This window comes from Salmo salar, chromosome ssa20 (genome assembly GCF_905237065.1).
Source record: "Salmo salar chromosome ssa20, Ssal_v3.1, whole genome shotgun sequence".
In the NCBI taxonomy this organism is placed as follows: Eukaryota; Metazoa; Chordata; class Actinopteri; order Salmoniformes; family Salmonidae; genus Salmo; species Salmo salar.
In genome coordinates this window covers 79,934,523-79,952,326 of record NC_059461.1, presented here as the reverse complement: position 1 = coordinate 79,952,326, position 17,804 = coordinate 79,934,523, and the positions used below count along the sequence as shown (strand labels likewise).

The window sequence follows — 17,804 nt, the reverse complement described above, 5'->3', positions numbered from 1 at the left end:
GGTGCACGATATCTAAGGAAGTCTCGAGCTATTGCTCGCCTGAGGTAGAGTTTCTCATGATAAGCTGTAGACCACACTACCTACCGAGAGAGTTTTCATCTGTATTCTTTGTAGTTGTTTACATACCACCACAGTCAGAGGCTGGCACTAAGACAGCATTGAACTGTATTCCGCCATAAGCAAACAAGAAAAAGTTCACCCAGCGGTGGTGCTCCTAGTAGCCAGGGACTTTAACTTCTATGGGCTAGGTGGGAAGCGTCCCACCCCTGGTACACCCTATCAACAGCAGGTGAAATATCAAGGGCGCCAAATTTGAAAACAATTAAATGTCATAATTCAAATTTCTCAAACATAGAACTATCTTACACCCTTTGAAAGATAAACATCTCCTTAATCTAATCACATTGTCCGATTTCAAAAAGGCTTTACGGCGAAAGCATAAAGTTAGATTGTTAGGACAATACATTGAAAATAGCTGGGTGTAATGTTTTGTCAATGCAAAGACAGGCGTCACCAAAAGCAGAAAACCAGCTAAAATTATGCATTAACCTTTGACAATCTTCATCAGATGACACTCCTAGGACATTATGTTAGACAATACATGCATTTTTTGTTCTATCAAGTTCATATTTATATCCAAAAACAGCCTTTTACTATGGCGTTGATGTTGAGGAAATATTTTCCCTCCAATACCGCCAGTCAATCAGCACAACAAATTAAATAATTACTTTCGAAAACATTGGTAAAATATTATATTGTCATTCAAAGAATTATAGATTAACATCTCGTGAATGCAACCGCATTGCCAGATTTAAAAATAACTTTACTGGGAAATCACACTTTGCAATAATCTGAGTACTGCGCTCAGAAAAATAGGCTTGGCGATACAGACTAGGCGCCATGTTGGAGAGATCTAAAATCAAAAATACTATGTAAATATTCCCTTACCTTTGATTATCGCCATCAGAAGGCACTTCCAGGCATCCCAGGTCCATAACAAATATAGTTTTGTTCGAAAAAGCTCATAATTTATGTCCAAAAAGCTCCGTCGTGTTAGCGCGTCCTGTAGGCTACTCAAAAGCATGAACGACGCCCGCCGGACTTGTCTTCACCAAAGAGGAAAAAAAAATATTTACGTTCGTTCAAACATGTCAAACGTTGTATAGCATAAATCATTAGGGCCTTTTTCAATCAGAACTTCAATAATATTCAAGGCGGACGATTGCATTCTCTTTTAAAATGTATTGGAACGAGAGTACCCAAACATGCACTCGCGCGCCAGAGTAGTATCGGCCATCCGCTTATGACCAAAGTTCCAAGTCTCTTGTTCGGTCAGTTTTCACAGTAGAAGACTCAAACCACTTTGTAAAGACTGGTGACATCAAGTGGATGGCGTAGGAAGTGCTCAATGATTAATAAGTCCCTGTGTGTTTCAATGGCATAGGCTTAAATGTAATTCAACACATCAGATACCCACTTCCTGTTAGAAATTGTCTCAGGGTTTTGACTGCCATATGAGTTCTGTTATACTTACAGACACCATTCAAACAGTTTTAGAAAATTCAGAGTGTTTTCTATCCAAATCTGTTAATAATATGCATATCCTAGCTTCTGAGTTGTTGTAGGAGGCAGTTAAAAATGGGCACATATTTTTTTCAAAATTCTCAATACTGCCCCCTAGCCCCAACAGGTTTTAAAGCAGGGAAACTTAAATCCGTTTCACCAAATTTCTATCAGCATGTTAAATGTGCAACCAGAGGAAAAAGAACTCTGGACCACCTATACTCCACACACAGAGACGCATACAAAGCTCTCCCTCGCCCTCCATTTGGAAAATCTGACCACAATTATATCCTCTTGATTCCTGCTTACATGCAAAAAATAAAGCAGGAAGCACCAGTGACTAGATCAATAAAAAAGTTGTCAGATGAAGCAGATGCTAAGCTACAGGACTGTTTTGCTAACGCAGACTGGAATATGTTCCGGGATTCCTCCGATGGCATTGAGGAATACACCACATCAGTCATTGGCTTCATCAATAAGTGCATCGATGACATCGTCCCCACAGTGACCATACGTACATACCCCAACCAGAAGCCATGTACTACAGGCAGCATCCACACTGAGCTAAATGCTAGAGCTGCCGCTTTCAAGGAGTGGGACTCTAAACCGGAAGCTTATAAGAAATCCCGCTATGCCCTCCAATGAACCATTAACAGGCAAAGCGTCAATACAGGACTAAGATTGAATCGCACTACACAGGCTATGATGCTCGTTGGGTGTGGCAGGGCTTGCAAACCATTACAGACGACAAAGGGAAGCACAGCCGAGAGCTGCCCAGTGACACAAGCCTACCAGAAAAGCTAAACTACTTCTATGCTCGCTTCGAGGCTGAAACATGCATGAGAGCACCAGCTGTTCCAGAAGACTGTGTCATAACGCACTCACATCGGCTGCGGAGAAAGACCTTTAAACAGGTCAACATTCACAAGGCCGCAGGGCCAGATGGATTACCAGGACGTACTGTGAGCATGCGCTGACCAACTGGCAAGTGTCTTCACTGATATTTTCAACCTCTCCCTGTCCGAGTCTGTAATACCAACATGTTTCCAGCAGACCACCACAGTCCCTGTGCCCAAGAACACTAAGGTAACCTGCCTAAATGACTACCGACCCGTAGCACTGACGTCTGTAGCCATGAAGTGTCTTGAAAGGCTGGTCATGGCTCACATCAACACCATCATCCCAGAAACCCTAGACCCACTCCAATGTGCATACCGCCCCAACAGATCCACAGATGATGCAATCTCCATTGCACTCCACACTGCCCTTTCCCAAATACACAAAAGCAACACCTATCTGAGAATGCTATTCATTGACTACAGCTCAGCGTTCAACACCATAGTGCCCTCAAAGTTCATCAATAAGCTAAGGACCCTGGGACTAAACACCTCCCTCTGCAACTGGATCCTGGACTTCCTGATGGGCCACCTCCAGTTGGTAAGGGTAGGTAACAACACATCCACCACACTGATCCTCAACACGGGGGCCCCTCAGGGGTGCGTGCTCAGTCCCCTCCTGTACTCCCTGTTCACCCATGACGGCACAGCCAGGCATGACTCCAACACCATCATTAAATTTGCAGATGACACAACAGTGGTAGGCCTGATCACCGACAACGACGAGACAGCCTATAGGGAGGAGGTCAGAGACCTGGCCGTGTGGTGCCAGGACAACAATCTCTCCCTCAACGTGATCAAGACAAAGGAGATGATTGTGGACTACAGGAAAAAGAGGACCGAGCATATCCCATTCTCATCGACGGGGGTGCAGTGGAGCAGGTTGAGAGCTTCAAGTTCCTTGGTGTACACATTACCAACAAACTAACATGGTCCAAGCACACCAAGACAGCTGTAAAAAGGGCACAACAAAACCTTTTCCCCCTCAAGAGACTGAAAATATTTGGCATGGGTCCTCAGATCCTCAAAAGGTTCTACAGCTGCACCATCGAGAGCATCCTGACTGGTTGCATCACTGCCTGGTATGGCAACTGCTCGGCCTCTGACCGCAACGTACTACAGAGGGTAGTGAGAATGGCCCAGTACATCACTGCGGCCAAGTTTCCTGCCAAGCTTCTCTATAGCTCTATAACTACAAGATTCCCACATGAGCAGGTTACACAGAATCAGGGCCTTGTCCAGTGCCTTCAGAAAGTATTCATACCTCTTGACTTATTCCACATTTATTTGTGTTACATCCTGAATTCAAAATTGATTAAATATTGGGGGGGGTTCTCAGCCATCTACACACAACACCCCATAATGACAAAGCTTTTTAATATATATTTGCAAATTTATTGAAAATGGAATAAAGTGTCACGACTTCCACTGAAGTCGGCTCCTCTCCTTGTTCGGGTGGCGATCGACATCACCGGCTTTCTAGCCATCGCCGCTCCATTTCTCATATTCCATTGGTTTTGTCTTGTTCCATTACACACCTGGTTTTCATTCCATAATTACTGCATGTATATAGTCCTCTGTTCCCCTCCATGTCTTTGTGTATAATTGTTTGTTTGTGATGTGGATTATTGTCGGGCGCTCTGGTGTGGGCAAATGCCGTGTGGGGAGAAGAAGACGCGGCGTTGGACCACTTCGGGGAGTTCACCCGTCACTTCCGGGCCGTCTTTGACTATCCACCCGAAGGTAGAGTGGCGGGGGAACGGCTCTTTCATTTGAGGCAGGGGACGAGGAGCGCCATGGAATTCGCACTGGAATTCCGAACCTTGGCCGCCGGAGCAGGCTGGAACAACAGAGCCCTCATCGACCACTATCGGTGCAGCCTACGCGAGGACGTCCGACGTGAGCTGGACTGCAGGGATGCCACCATCTCCTTCGACCAACTGGTGGATTTGTCCATCCGGTTGGATAACCTGCTGGTCACCGGTGGAAGTCCAGAGGGGGCTCTGTCGGTGCTATCTTCCAGCACCCCCACTCCGGTAACCATGGAGTTGGGCACCGGACTCAATTACCACCTCATCGACTGGGGGTTGTGCGATAAATCTCCTGTTAGACGCTGCGCTTCCCAGGAGTCACGTGTGTCCCCTGTCGCAAGCGGAGACGGTGGCTATGGAGACATATGTCTCTGAATCCCTGCGTCAGGAGTACATTCGGTCATCCAGTTCACCCGCCTCCTCGAGTTTCTTTTTTGTGAAGAAGGATGGAGGTCTACACTCGTGCATTGATTATAGAGGTCTAAATCAAATCACAGTGAGGTACAGTTACCTGCTACCTCTTATCGCCTCGGCGATTGAATCAATGCATGGGGTGCGCTTCTTCACGAAACTGGATCTCAGGAGTGCGTATAACCTGGTGCGTATCCGGGAGGGAGACGAGTGGAAGACAGCGTTCAGTACCACCACAGGGCATTATGAGTACTTAGTCATGCCGTACGGGTTGATGAATGCTCCATCAGTTTTCCAATCCTTTGTAGACAAGATTTTCAGGGACCTGCACAGGCAGGGTGTAGTGGTGTATATCGATGACATTCTGATATACTACACGCGCTGAGCATGTGTCCTTGGTATGCAAGGTACTTAGACGACTGTTGGAGCATGACCTGTACGTCAAGGCAAAGAAATGCCTGTTCTTTCAGCAGGTTGTCTCCTTCCTAGGGTATCGCATTTCCACATCAGGGGTGGAGATGGAGAGTGACCGCATTGCAGCCATGTGTAATTGGCCGACTCCCACCACGGTAAAGGAGGTGCAGCGATTTTTAGGGTTTGCCAATTACTACCGGAGATTTAACCTGAGTTTTGGCCAGGTGGCTGCTCCCATAGTCCTCTGTTCCCCTCCATGTCTTTGTGTGTAATTGTTTGTTTGTGATGTGGATTATTGTCGGGCGCTTTACTATTGCCATGTTCCGTGTTTTTGGCACGTTATTATTTTTATGTGCTGTATTTTATGGAACGGAATTAAAGTGCGCCTGTTCACTACACTCTGCTCTCCTGCACCTGACTTCACCTTCCATACACACCCTTGACATAAAGAAATATATCTAATTTACATTAGCATTCATACCTCTGAGTCAATACTTTGTAGAAGCACCTTTGGCAGCGATTACAGCTGTGAGTCTTGTGGGTAAACCTCTAAGAGCTTTCCACACCTGGATTGTGCAACATTTTCCCATTGTTCTTTTCAAAATTCTTCATGCTCTGTCAAATTGATTGTTGATCAGAAACCATGTTTCCATCCAACCTTCTCATGCAAGTAAAGTACATGTCGGATAAATAAAATATAATGACACATGACAGGCCTGGAATCATTTTCGGTAAACTTTCCAAAATGCAACAAAACGAAGTACTCTAGACGAGTGGGATTTTTTTGTGGGATTTTTTTGAGTCAGTAAAATTAATTATGCGAGAAATGTCTGTGGAAACGCTTTTATGCGCAAATATTGTTATAATAACCATCATATCGAAGTAAACTTGGAGTCACGTGATGACTTGTTGTGTGGACCTCACACTGCGACTAGTCGGGAAAGTGTAACAGATGTAAATCGTACTCTCCTTGTGTTGTGTTTTGTCCAATAAATCACATCAGCCAGTGGTCCCAGTTGAGCATCATTTATTTCTGATGCTGATGTTAAATAGGAAACAGCACGTTAGTTGTGCAGGGCTTAACGGTATTGATGACTGTCGATGGCAAAATCTGTAGCATGAAGACAACTGTGTTAGCAGTGGGTTTATGTGACCATTACGTCGGTGTATGCTAGCTAACTGTCACGGTTGTCGAAAGGAGAAGCGGACCAAAGTGCAGCGTGTGTGTCGTTCCACATTTTATTTACACTGTGAAACTATGCAATACATATAAATAAACTGAATAACAAAAACAACAAACCGTGACGCAGAGGTGAAACATACACTGACTCAAAGATAATCTCCCACAAACCCAGGTGGGAAAAACCCCTACTTAAGTATGATCTCCAATTAGAGACAACGAGGACCAGCTGCTCTAATTGGAGCTCATCCCAAACAAGACCCAACATAGAAATACAAAAACTAGAACATAACATAGAAATAGAAAACATAGAATAGAACAAAGAACTACAAATCTCGAATGCCCACCCAAGTCACACCCTGACCTAACCAAAATAGAGAAACAAAACGTCTCTCTCAGGTCAGGGCGTGACACTAACACACTTATTTACAGCAATCATATGCCAAAGCACATCCCAGAAAGCCCCTCAATCCCTAACAGGTACCATATACCCACATATGTATAAATCAGTAATGTACAGCAAACATGTACACATTGGAAAATAGAAAATAGAAAACAGTATTCAGAATGTGACCTACCCCTTGCATCACATTTTCATACTGGGAAGACCTGACCTTGGCGATCTCCCCCTATCTGCAAGCGGGGCCAATCACAACACGCCTTATTGTCAGAGTTGAACCAACCAATAAAAATGCTTGAACATTAAATACACCTTTCTTTAGAGGCAAGTGGAAACATAACCAACCCTGTTACAAAAGCATGCAGTTTATTAGGCTACAGATTAAATAAATGATGAACTTCACAGGGAGGTGAAAGTGCAAGACGAGGAGCTTGATTCTCCATTCCAAAAAATATTTAACAGCAAAAGGTATTGTATGTGCACAATGCCATCATGCACAGGCTTTTATCGCCAACAAGTCAATTTGATGGAAACATCTCTGGTGGGAAAATGTGCATATCGTTTCCATCCAATTGGATGGAAACCTAGCTAGTGCGAGAGAACCATTTTCAGGTCTTGCCATAGATTTTCAATAAGTTTTAAGACAAAACTGTAACTCGGCCATTCAGGAACATTCTCAGTTTTCTTGGTAAGCAACTCCAGTGTAAATTTGCCGTGGTATTTTAGGTTATTGTCCTGCTGAATGGTGAATTAATCTCCCAGTGTCTGGTGGAAAGCATACTGAACCAAGTTTTCCTCTAGGATTTTCCCTGTGCTTAGTTCCATTACGTTTCTTTTATCCTGAAAAGCTCTACAGTCCTTAACTATAACAAGCATACCCATAACATGATGCAGCCACCATTATGCTTGAAAATATGGAGGGTAGTACTAAGTGGATTTGCCCCAAACATAACACTTTGTATTCAGGACAAAAGGTTAATTGCTTTGCCACATTTTTTGCAGTATTACTTTAGTGCCTTGTTTCAAACAGCATGCATGATTTGGAATATTTATATTATGTACATGCTTCCTTCTTTTCACAATCTTCACCTTCATCTGAAGATATCTCGAAATCACTGTCAGACCAATACGCAGAGGGTTGCGTGCTCCACATCATTTTATTTAAATATGATGTACACAAAAAAAAAAAAAAAACACGACGGATGACAGTTTCACAGGCTGAACAGACAGCAATGCAAAAGATAACTACCCACAAATGACAAACCAAACACACACCTACTTATAGGACTCCCAATCAGAGGCAACTAGAAACACCTGCCTCCAATTGAGAGTCCAGCACCCAAACCTACACACAGAAAAACTAACCTAGAACATACTAATTCAGAAACATACACCCCAAACCCAGGAACACATAAATAACACACCCCTCTAAACCACACACAACAAAAACCACCATACAAAACAAACATACCTCTGCCAAGCCCTGACCAAATATAATACAAATAATACCTAAATACTGGTCAGGACGTGACACTCTGTCAATTAGGTTAGTATTGTGGAGAAACTACAATGTTGTTGATCGATCCTCAGTTTTCTCCTATCACAGACACTAAACCCTGTAACTGTTTTAGTCACCATTGGACTCATGGTGAAATCCCTGAGCAATTTCCTTCCTCTCCGGGCAACTGAGTTATGAAGGTTGCCTGTATCTTTGTAGTGACTGGGTGTATTGATACACCATCCAAAGAGTAATGAATAACTTCACCATGCTCAAATGGATATTTAATGTCAGATTTTTTTTACCGATCTACCAATAGCTGCCCTTCTTTGTGACACATTGGAAAACCTCCCTGGACTTTCTGGTTGAATCTGTGTTTGACAGAGGGACCTTACAGATAATTGTATGTGTGGGGTACAGAGATGAGGTAGTCATTCAAAAATCATGCTCAACACTATTATTGCACACAGAGTGAGTCCATGTGACTTATTAAGTGACTCGTTAAGCACATGTTTACTCCTGAACTTATTTTAGCCTTGACATAACAAAGGGTTTGAATACTTATTGACTCAAGACATTTGAGCTTTAATTGTACAGTGAGGGAAAAAAGTATTTGATCCCCTGCTGATTTTGTACGTTTGCCCACTGACAAAGAAATGATCAGTCTATAATTTTAATAGTAGGTTTATTTGAAGAGTGAGAGACAGAATAAAAACTAAAAAATCCGGAAAAACGCATGTCAAAAATGTTATAAATTGATTTGCATTTTAATGAGGGAAATAAGTATTTGACCCGTCTGCAAAACATTACTTAGTACTTGGTGGCAAAACCCTTGTTGGCAACCACAGAGGTCAGACGTTTCTTGTAGTTGGCCACCAGGTTTGCACACATCTCAGGAGGGATTTTGTCCCACTCCTCTTTGCAGATCTTCTCCAAGTCATTAATGTTTCGAGGCTGACGTTTGGCAACTCGAACCTTCAGCTCCCTCCACAGATTTTCTATGGGATTAAGGTCTGGAGACTGGCTAGGCCACTCCAGGACCTTAATGTGCTTCTTCTTGAGCCACTCCTTTGTTGCCTTGGCAGTGTGTTTTGGGTCATTGTCATACTGGAATACCCATCCACGACCCATTTTCAATGCCCTGGCTGAGGGAAGGAGGTCCTCACCCAAGATTTTACGGTACATGGCCCCGTCCATCGCCCCTTTGAAGCGGTGAAATTGTCCTGTCCCCTTAGCAGAAAAACACCCCCAAAGCATAATGTTTCCACCTCCATGTTTGACGGTGGGGATGGTGTTCTTGGGGTCATAGGCAGCATTCCTCCTACTCTAAACACGGCGAGTTGTGTTGATGCCAAAGAGCTCAATTTTGGTCTCATCTGACCACAACACTTTCACCCAGTTGTCCTCTGAATCATTCAGATGTTCATTGGCAAACTTCAGACGTGCATGTATATGTGCTTTCTTGAGCAGGGGGACCTTGCGGGCACTGCAGGATTTCAGTCCTTCACGGCGTAGTGTGTTACCAATTGTTTTCTTGGTGACTATGGTCCCAGCTGCCTTGAGATCATTGACAAGATCCTCCCGTGTAGTTCTTGGCTGATTCCTCACCGTTCTCATGATCATTGCAACTCCACGAGGTGAGATCTTGCACAGAGCCCCAGGCCGAGGGAGATTGACAGTTCTTTTGTGTTTCTTCCATTTGCGAATAATCACACCAACTGTTGTCACCTTCTCACCAAGCTGCTTGGCGATGGTCTTGTAGCCCATTCCAGCCTTGTGTAGGGCTACCATCTTGTCCCTGACATCCTTGGAGAGCTCTTTGGTCTTGGCCATGGTGGAGAGTTTGGAATCTGATTGATTGATTGCTTCTGTGAACAGGTGTCTTTTATACAGGTAACAAACTGAGATTAGGAGCACTCCCTTTAAGAGTGTGCTCCTAATCACAGTTTGTTACCTATATAAAAGACACCTGGGAGCCAGAAATCTTTCTGATTGAGAGGGGGTCAAATACTTATTTCCCTCATTAAAATGCAAATCAATTTATAACATTTTTGACATGCGTTTTTCTGGATTTTTTTGTTGTTATTCTGTCTCTCTGTAACATGGGTCATCTAAAGGGGACCAAGGCGCAGCGTGTAGAGTGCTCATATTTACTTTTATTTATGAAACACTTAACAAAAACAACAAAACGACCACCAACAGTTCCGTCAGGTGACATACACTAAACAGAAAACAACTACCCACAAAAACCCAGGAAGAAAAACCCCTACTTAAATATGATCTCCAATCAGAGGCAACGGGGATCAGCTGCCTCCAATTGGAGATCAACCCAAACAACCCCAACATAGAAATAGAAAAACTAGAACTTAAACATAGAAATAGAAAACATAGAAAAACCCCAAACACCTGTCACGCCCTGACCTACTCTACTATAGAAAATGACATCCACTTTGACATTATGGGGTATGGTGTAGGCCGGGACCCCCCCAAAAATAAAAATATTTAATCATTTTTTAAATTCATGGTTGTAACACGACAAAGTGTGGAAAAAGTAAAGGGGTGTGTATACTGGTACTGAATGTAAGTTTTCGATTTCAAGGTAGGATTTGGTAATCAGTTGATATTTTTGTAGGAACTTCTGAACTTAAGAAAATAAACTGATTCAAAGCAAATGTAATCATTGACTATAACTGGCAATAATCTTGAGTAATGTGGTTCTACTAAAGAGAATATCAGAAACAACTAGATTTGAAATAACTAAATACATACTACTCTTTGTCCAACAATAAACACTAAATGCTCTATCTGTGCCAATCTAACAAGGCATTATCTACTGCTACGCAGAGGCAGGGCCTTATATAGGCAGCCCTCCGCACCTCTCTGATTCAGAGGGGTTGGGTTAAATGCGGAAGACACATTTCAGTTGAAGGCATTCAGTTGTACAACTGACTAGGTATCCCCCTTTCCCTTTCCCTTTATATGTCAATTTTGGATGTCAGTTTAGGATATGGTACTCAATTGGTATTCTTGTAGTGACAAGTATTTCTAAACATAATAACAGAACTCAAACTCTGATTAAAAAATAATTTTATGCATTGGTTTACAGCAAAGACATTCTCCTTTTATGGAGCAGTTGATTTCTTGAATCTTTTCATCAAGGTCTGTTTTATATCTTTTGTCTTAAAACAGTATATCAGCGGATTGATCATAGGAGGGAGAAGGCTATACAACATGATAATAACAATACGTAAATCAGTGCTGAATATAATGCCGATATTACTGGACAGATAAATAAAACACCTGGGGAGATAATACAGGGTAATGATGATCAGCTGACCACTGCAGGTAGAAAGGGTTTTGAGGCGGCCTTGGGGGCTCGCAATCTCAAGAACTGCCACAATAATAGAGCAATATGAGAATATAATAAAGACTAGAGGTCCCAGTAATATCACCATTGCTGTAACAAAAGCAGGAAAACTATAAGGGGCCCTATCAGTGCATGCAAGCTTTGTTATAGAAATATGATCACAGAAGCACTGCAAGATTGTGTTTGAGTCACAGTAAGGAAGAGGATAGGCCCTAATTACCATCATCAATGGGCAGGCTTTTGCAACAATCCATGCAGTGGCATTGAGTATATGAATAGTTGAGTTTTTGATAATCATTGGGTATCTGAGTGGGAAACAGATTGCTACATATCTGTCTAAAGCCATTATCAATAGGAGAAAGCTAGTTACGGATCCAAAATAGTGAACTAAGTACATTTGCAAAAAACAACCGAAGAAAGAAATTGCCCCAGCCTGAAACCAATATCTGGCAATAATCTTTGGTAAAGTGGTGGTGCTGAATAGCACGTCAGACACAACCAGATTCAAAATGATAATATACATTGGTTTATGGAGAATGTTATGAGTTGCAAACAAGATTAGAACAGCAACATTTCCTATTAAAGTGCAACAATAAACAATCAATAATACAGCTGAGGCAAGACCGTAGAACTCTGGCTGAAGTCCAGGGAAACCAACGATGACAAACTCTGTCACAAGGCTGTGATTCCCCTCAGACATGATGATGGTCTAGTAGAGACAGCAACCTGTGAAAGAAATGGATTCAAATAATGATTGGATACTTTGTTTAAATCCTAATTAATATGTTATCTGTTTCACCGTGAAACATATAAGTTAAGCTGATTACTTAAAATGTTATGTTGTATGAAGTTGTAACACATTTTATTCTACCCAGTTTTGTCATCTCAATTTGATTTTACTTAACTTAAGTTACTCTGCTGCCTTGCATTTTTAAAACACAGTATATCAACTCAGGAAATCAAGTTGGGTTAACTGTACTAGATAAAAACTAAGTAAAACAATTGGTTGTATTATAAGAAGTTCATACATTTTCATACATTTCTCTTGTTGAGACTAAACGTTTTACATGGGAAAGTAGTAGGACATCAATGCAATATGTATCATATAGGTTAATGTACATATCTCTTCTAATGTACCGGTATGTTTTAACATCACATTATCTTATTGATATTACACATGATACCAAATTATTGATCACATTATATGTCCCACTACATATTAATGTCAAGATATAAAGACATTTAATGAATAATAAAAAAAAATATGAATGACTGTTATTCAGCAATCGCACTGAGAACAATCTTTTTTCGCCCCATAGTGTGGCATGTCAATACAAAAGCTGCACCTCACAATAAGCCTTTCAATGGAGTCTTGTATCATGCACTAAAGTTATCCAATGTTGTCATCTAAAGATTAGAGAACGTATTCCGTCACATTCAGATTCAAAATATATTCAGAAAACACATCAAGAAGATGCATAACATGAGCTATTAAGACATGCCATGTAACTCCAGATCTGCATAGAAGTAAATCAGGGCTTACCAAATCTGATGTCTGACACGGACACTAGCCGTGTCCAATTTATAATAACTGTTGATACCCATGTGACATAATTATACACCTGACCTTACTCCCTAAGTAAATTATCCTCACAGGGTTTATGAGTGTTTTCTCTTGTTCTTTGTCGTTTATTTATTTAAATCATGATGTAATGATGCAAAATATCTACACAAAACACAAAGTATTCAAAGACACATGTTTTTATTTCATTAAACTTATAAACAAAAAAAGATAGGTAGTTGGCCCTCTTAATATGTTAATCTGGCTTGTAAATCTAGCTAGCTGCTATGGGAGACCATCAAGATGGCGATGACCTCTTTGCCTTTAATTTAACTTTGTCTGCTGAATGTCTCATAGCTTGTTGTCTAACATAGTGGTTTTACCATAACTTTAGACTACATTTGACATATTACACTTTCCTTTGAGGTTGTTGTCTTTTTACACTACAGAAAATAGACATGAGGTAGAATCTGAGCCCAGTTCTGTTTCTCACCCTGCTTCATGACGTGTGCTTTCATTTACTCTCCCAAGGAATTAAAAGCAGGGGGCTAATAACTACAGGGAGTGTTAAATAAAATCAAATACAAGTTTATTGGTTGCGTACACATCGGTATAAACACTGTAACTAAAATGCTATGTACAGCAGTAGAAATATTAAAATGAGCTATCTTGAGAATAATTGATTTAAATTCACAGTACAAAACCCCATGACAAAATGGATAGAATTGCAGGAAATTAGCTTCCAGACGAGAGTCCGGAATATGAATATATATTTATGTGAACGGTGTGTATAGACAGTATGTGAATAGAAAATGTGTTTACAGCAGTAGTTATATAGGATTAGCCATGACTAGAATACAGTATATTTTTATTTAACCTGGCAAGTCAGTTAAGAACAAATTCTTATTTACAATGACGGCCTAGGAACAGTGCATTGTTCAGGAACAGAATGACAGATATTTACCTTGTCAGCTCGGGGATTCGATATAGCAACCTTTTGGTTATTGGCCCAACGCTCTAACAACTAGGCTACCTGCCACCCCAAAGTACAGTGCCTTCGGAAATTATTCAGACCCCTTGACTTTTTCCACATTTTGTTACAAAGGCACTGTTCATATAAAAAGGGTAGAATGTAATGTAAACATTATCAAGAGACCAGTGTTCCATGACTATGTACATAGGGCAGCAGTCTCTAAGGTGCAGGGTAGAGTACCTGGCAGTAGCCGGCTAGTGACAGTGTCTAAGGTTCAAGGAAGGGTACTGGGCGGAGGCCGGCTAAAATGACTGTTTAACATTTTGATGGCATTGAGATAGAATCTGTTTATCAGTCTCTCGGTCCCAGATTTGATGCACCTGTACTGTCTCCGCCTTCTACACTGAACAAAAATATGCAACATATCCAACAATATAAGGAAATCAGTCAATTGAAATAAATGCATTAGGCCCTAAACTATGGATTTCACATGACTAGGAAGAAAGATATGCATCTGTTAGTCACAGATACCTTAAAAAAAAGGTAGGGCATGGATTGGAAAACAAGTCAGTAACTGGTGGGACCACCATTTGCCTCACGCAGCGCGACACATTGCATGGAGTTGATCAGGCTGTTGATTGAAGCCAGTGGAATGTTGTCCTACTCCTCTTCAATGGCTGTGTGAAGTTGCTAGGGACACGTTGTCATGCACGTTGGTTCAGATCATCACAAACATGCTGAACGAGTGAGAACATGTGAGTATGGAGGCCATGGAAGAACTGGGACATTTTCAGCTTCCAGGAATTGTGCACAGATCCTTGCTACATGGGGCCGTGCATTATCAAACTGAAACATGAAGTGATGGCGGCGGATGAATGGCACGACAATGTGCCTCATGATCTCTTCACGGTATCTCTGTGCATTCAAATTGCTGTTGATAAAATGCAATTGTGTTTGTTGTCTGTAGCTTATGCCTGCCCATACCATAACCGCACAGCCACCATGGGGCACTCTGTTCACAATGTTGTCATTAGCAAACCACTCACTCACATGATGCAGTTGAAACTGAGATTCATCCATGAAAAGCACACTTCTCCAGCGTGCCAGTGACCATTGAAAGTGAGCATTTGCCCACTGAAGTCGGTTACGATGCCGAACTGCAGTCAGGTCAAGACGCGGGTGAGGACTACAAGCTTGCAGATGAGCTTTCCTGAGACGGTTTCTGACAGTTTGTGCAGAAATTCTTTGATTGTGCAAATCCACAGTTTCTTCAGATGGTGGCTGGTCTCAGATGATCTGCAGGTGAAGAAGCCGGATGTGGAGGTCCTGGCCTGGCGAGGTTACACGTGGTCTGTGATTGTGAGGCCGGTTGGATGTACTCTAAAACAAATTCTCTAAAACGACACTGGATGTTGCTTACAATAAAGAAATGTACATGTAATTATCTGGCAACAGCTCTGGTGGACATTCCTGCAGTCAGCATGCCAATTGCACACTCCCTCAAAACTTGAGACATCTGTGGCATTGAATTGCGTGATAAAACTGCCAATTTTAGAGTGGCCTTTTATCATCCCCAGGACAAGGTGCCCCTGTGTAATGATCATGCTGTTTAATCAGCTTCTTGATATGCCACACTTGTCAGGTGGATGGATTATCTTGGCAAAAGAGAAATGCTCCCTAACAGGGATGTAAACCAATTCGTGCACAAAATTGGAGAGAAACAAGTTTTTTGGCGTATATGAAACATTTCTGGGATGTTTAATTTCAGCTCATTAAACATGGGAACAACATTTTACATGTTGCGTTTATATTTTTGTTCGGAGTAGAAGGTAAAGGCGTTAACCTGTTAGGGCTAGGGGGCAGTATTGACACGGCTGGATAAAAAACATACCCGATTTAATCTGGTTACCACTCCTACCCAGTAACTAGAATATGCATATACTTATTACATATGGATAGAAAACACCCTAAAGTTTCTAAAACTGTTTGAATGGTGTCTGTGAGTATAACAGAACTCAAATGGCAGGTCAAAACCTGAGAGATTCCTTTACAGGAAGTGGCCTGTCTGACCATTTCTTGAACTTCTTTTCCATCTCTATCTTTTACTAAGGATCTCTGCTCTAACGTGACACTTCCCACGTCGTCCATAGGCGCTCAGAGCCCGGGAAAAAACAGAATGTCGTCATTCCAGCCCCAGGCTGAAACACATTATCGCCTTTCTCAAGTGGCCGATCAAGGGACTCTGGGCTTATGCGCATGACCCGACCGCCCCCGCCTTTGTGATTTTTTCCTCTGTTTGCCGAAAAGGAGATTCCCTGTCGGAATATTATCGCTTTTCTACGAGAAAAATGGCGTAAAAATTGATTTTAAACAGCGGTTGACATGCTTCGAAAGTACGGTAATGGAATATTTAGAATTTTATTGTCACGAATTGCGCCATGCGCGCGACACTTCTTTACCATTTCGGATAGTGTCTGGAACGCATCGAACAAAACGCCGCTATTCGGATATAACGATGGATTATTTTGGACCAAACCAACATTTGTTATTGAAGTAGCAGTCCTGGGTGTGCATTCTGACGAAGACAACAAAAGGTAATCAAACTTTTATAATAGTAAATATGATTATGGTGAGTGCTAAACTTGCCGGGTGTCTAAATAGCGAGCCCGTGATGCCTGGGCTATGTACTTAGAATATTGCAAAATGTGCTTTCACCAAAAAGCTATTTTAAAATCGGACATATCGAGTGCATAGAGGAGGTCTGTATCTATAATTCTTAAAATAATTGTTATGCTTTTTGTGAACGTTTATCGTGAGTAATTTAGTAAAATGTTAGCGAATTCCCCGGAAGTTTGCGGGGGGTATGCTAGTTCTGAACGTCACATGCTAATGTAAAAAGCTGGTTTTTGATATAAATATGAACTTGATTGAACAAAACATGCCTGTATTGTATAACATAATGTCCTAGGGTTGTCATCTGATGAAGATCATCAAAGGTGAGTGCTGCATTTAGCTGTCTTCTGGGTTTTGGTGACATTATATGCTGGCTTGAAAAATGGGTGTCTGATTATTTCTGGCTTGGTACTCTGCTGACATAATCTAATGTTTTGCTTTCGTTGTAAAGCCTTTTTGAAATCGGACAGTGTGGTTAGATTAACGAGAGTCTTGTCTTTAAATGGCTGTAAAATAGTCATATGTTTGAGAAATAGAAGTAATAGGATTTTTAAGGTTTTGAAAATCGCGCCACAGGCTGGCAGTGGCTGTTACGTAGGTGGGACGCAAGCGTCCCACCTAGCCCATAGAGGTTAATTATTAGCCTGCAGCTAAGTAAATTATATCATTGAACGCGAAGACCAACGAAACATCCATTCTATAACAACATTAATGAATGTCGCTTTGAAAGATCCATTCTAACCGAGAGAGAGAGAGAGAGAACTCTCCATCAGAACGACGCTCGAACAAGGATCACGACGACACATGAGCGTAAATATATATTGATTGCAATTGTTCCCGAATGAGCGAGCCTTCAATTGTCAATTGTTAATATTAATGAACTCTGTGTACCTTCTCAGCTGACCGTTTATGACCCATTGTCTAACAGACCAGCCATGCCTGTTAGCCATTAGGGCACATTACTATACCAATCCTTTGTGACGATAATTACTGTTTGTATGTTTTCTGTTAATTACTTAGTGTAGTAAATAAATGATTTTAAGACAATTGATGTATG

The 17,804-nt window shown here is 41.6% G+C and overlaps 1 protein-coding gene across 1 annotated transcript; it reads right to left on the bottom strand.

Annotated features, from left to right (window-relative positions):
- Positions 1-11,295: 11,295 nt before the first annotated feature.
- On the bottom strand, positions 11,296-12,254 carry LOC106592055 (olfactory receptor 2AT4). The gene has a single exon (XM_014183356.2). The coding sequence runs from the start codon at positions 12,238-12,240 to the stop codon at positions 11,296-11,298; it is 945 nt and encodes a 314-aa protein (XP_014038831.1). The 5' UTR covers positions 12,241-12,254.
- Positions 12,255-17,804: the final 5,550 nt, after the last annotated feature.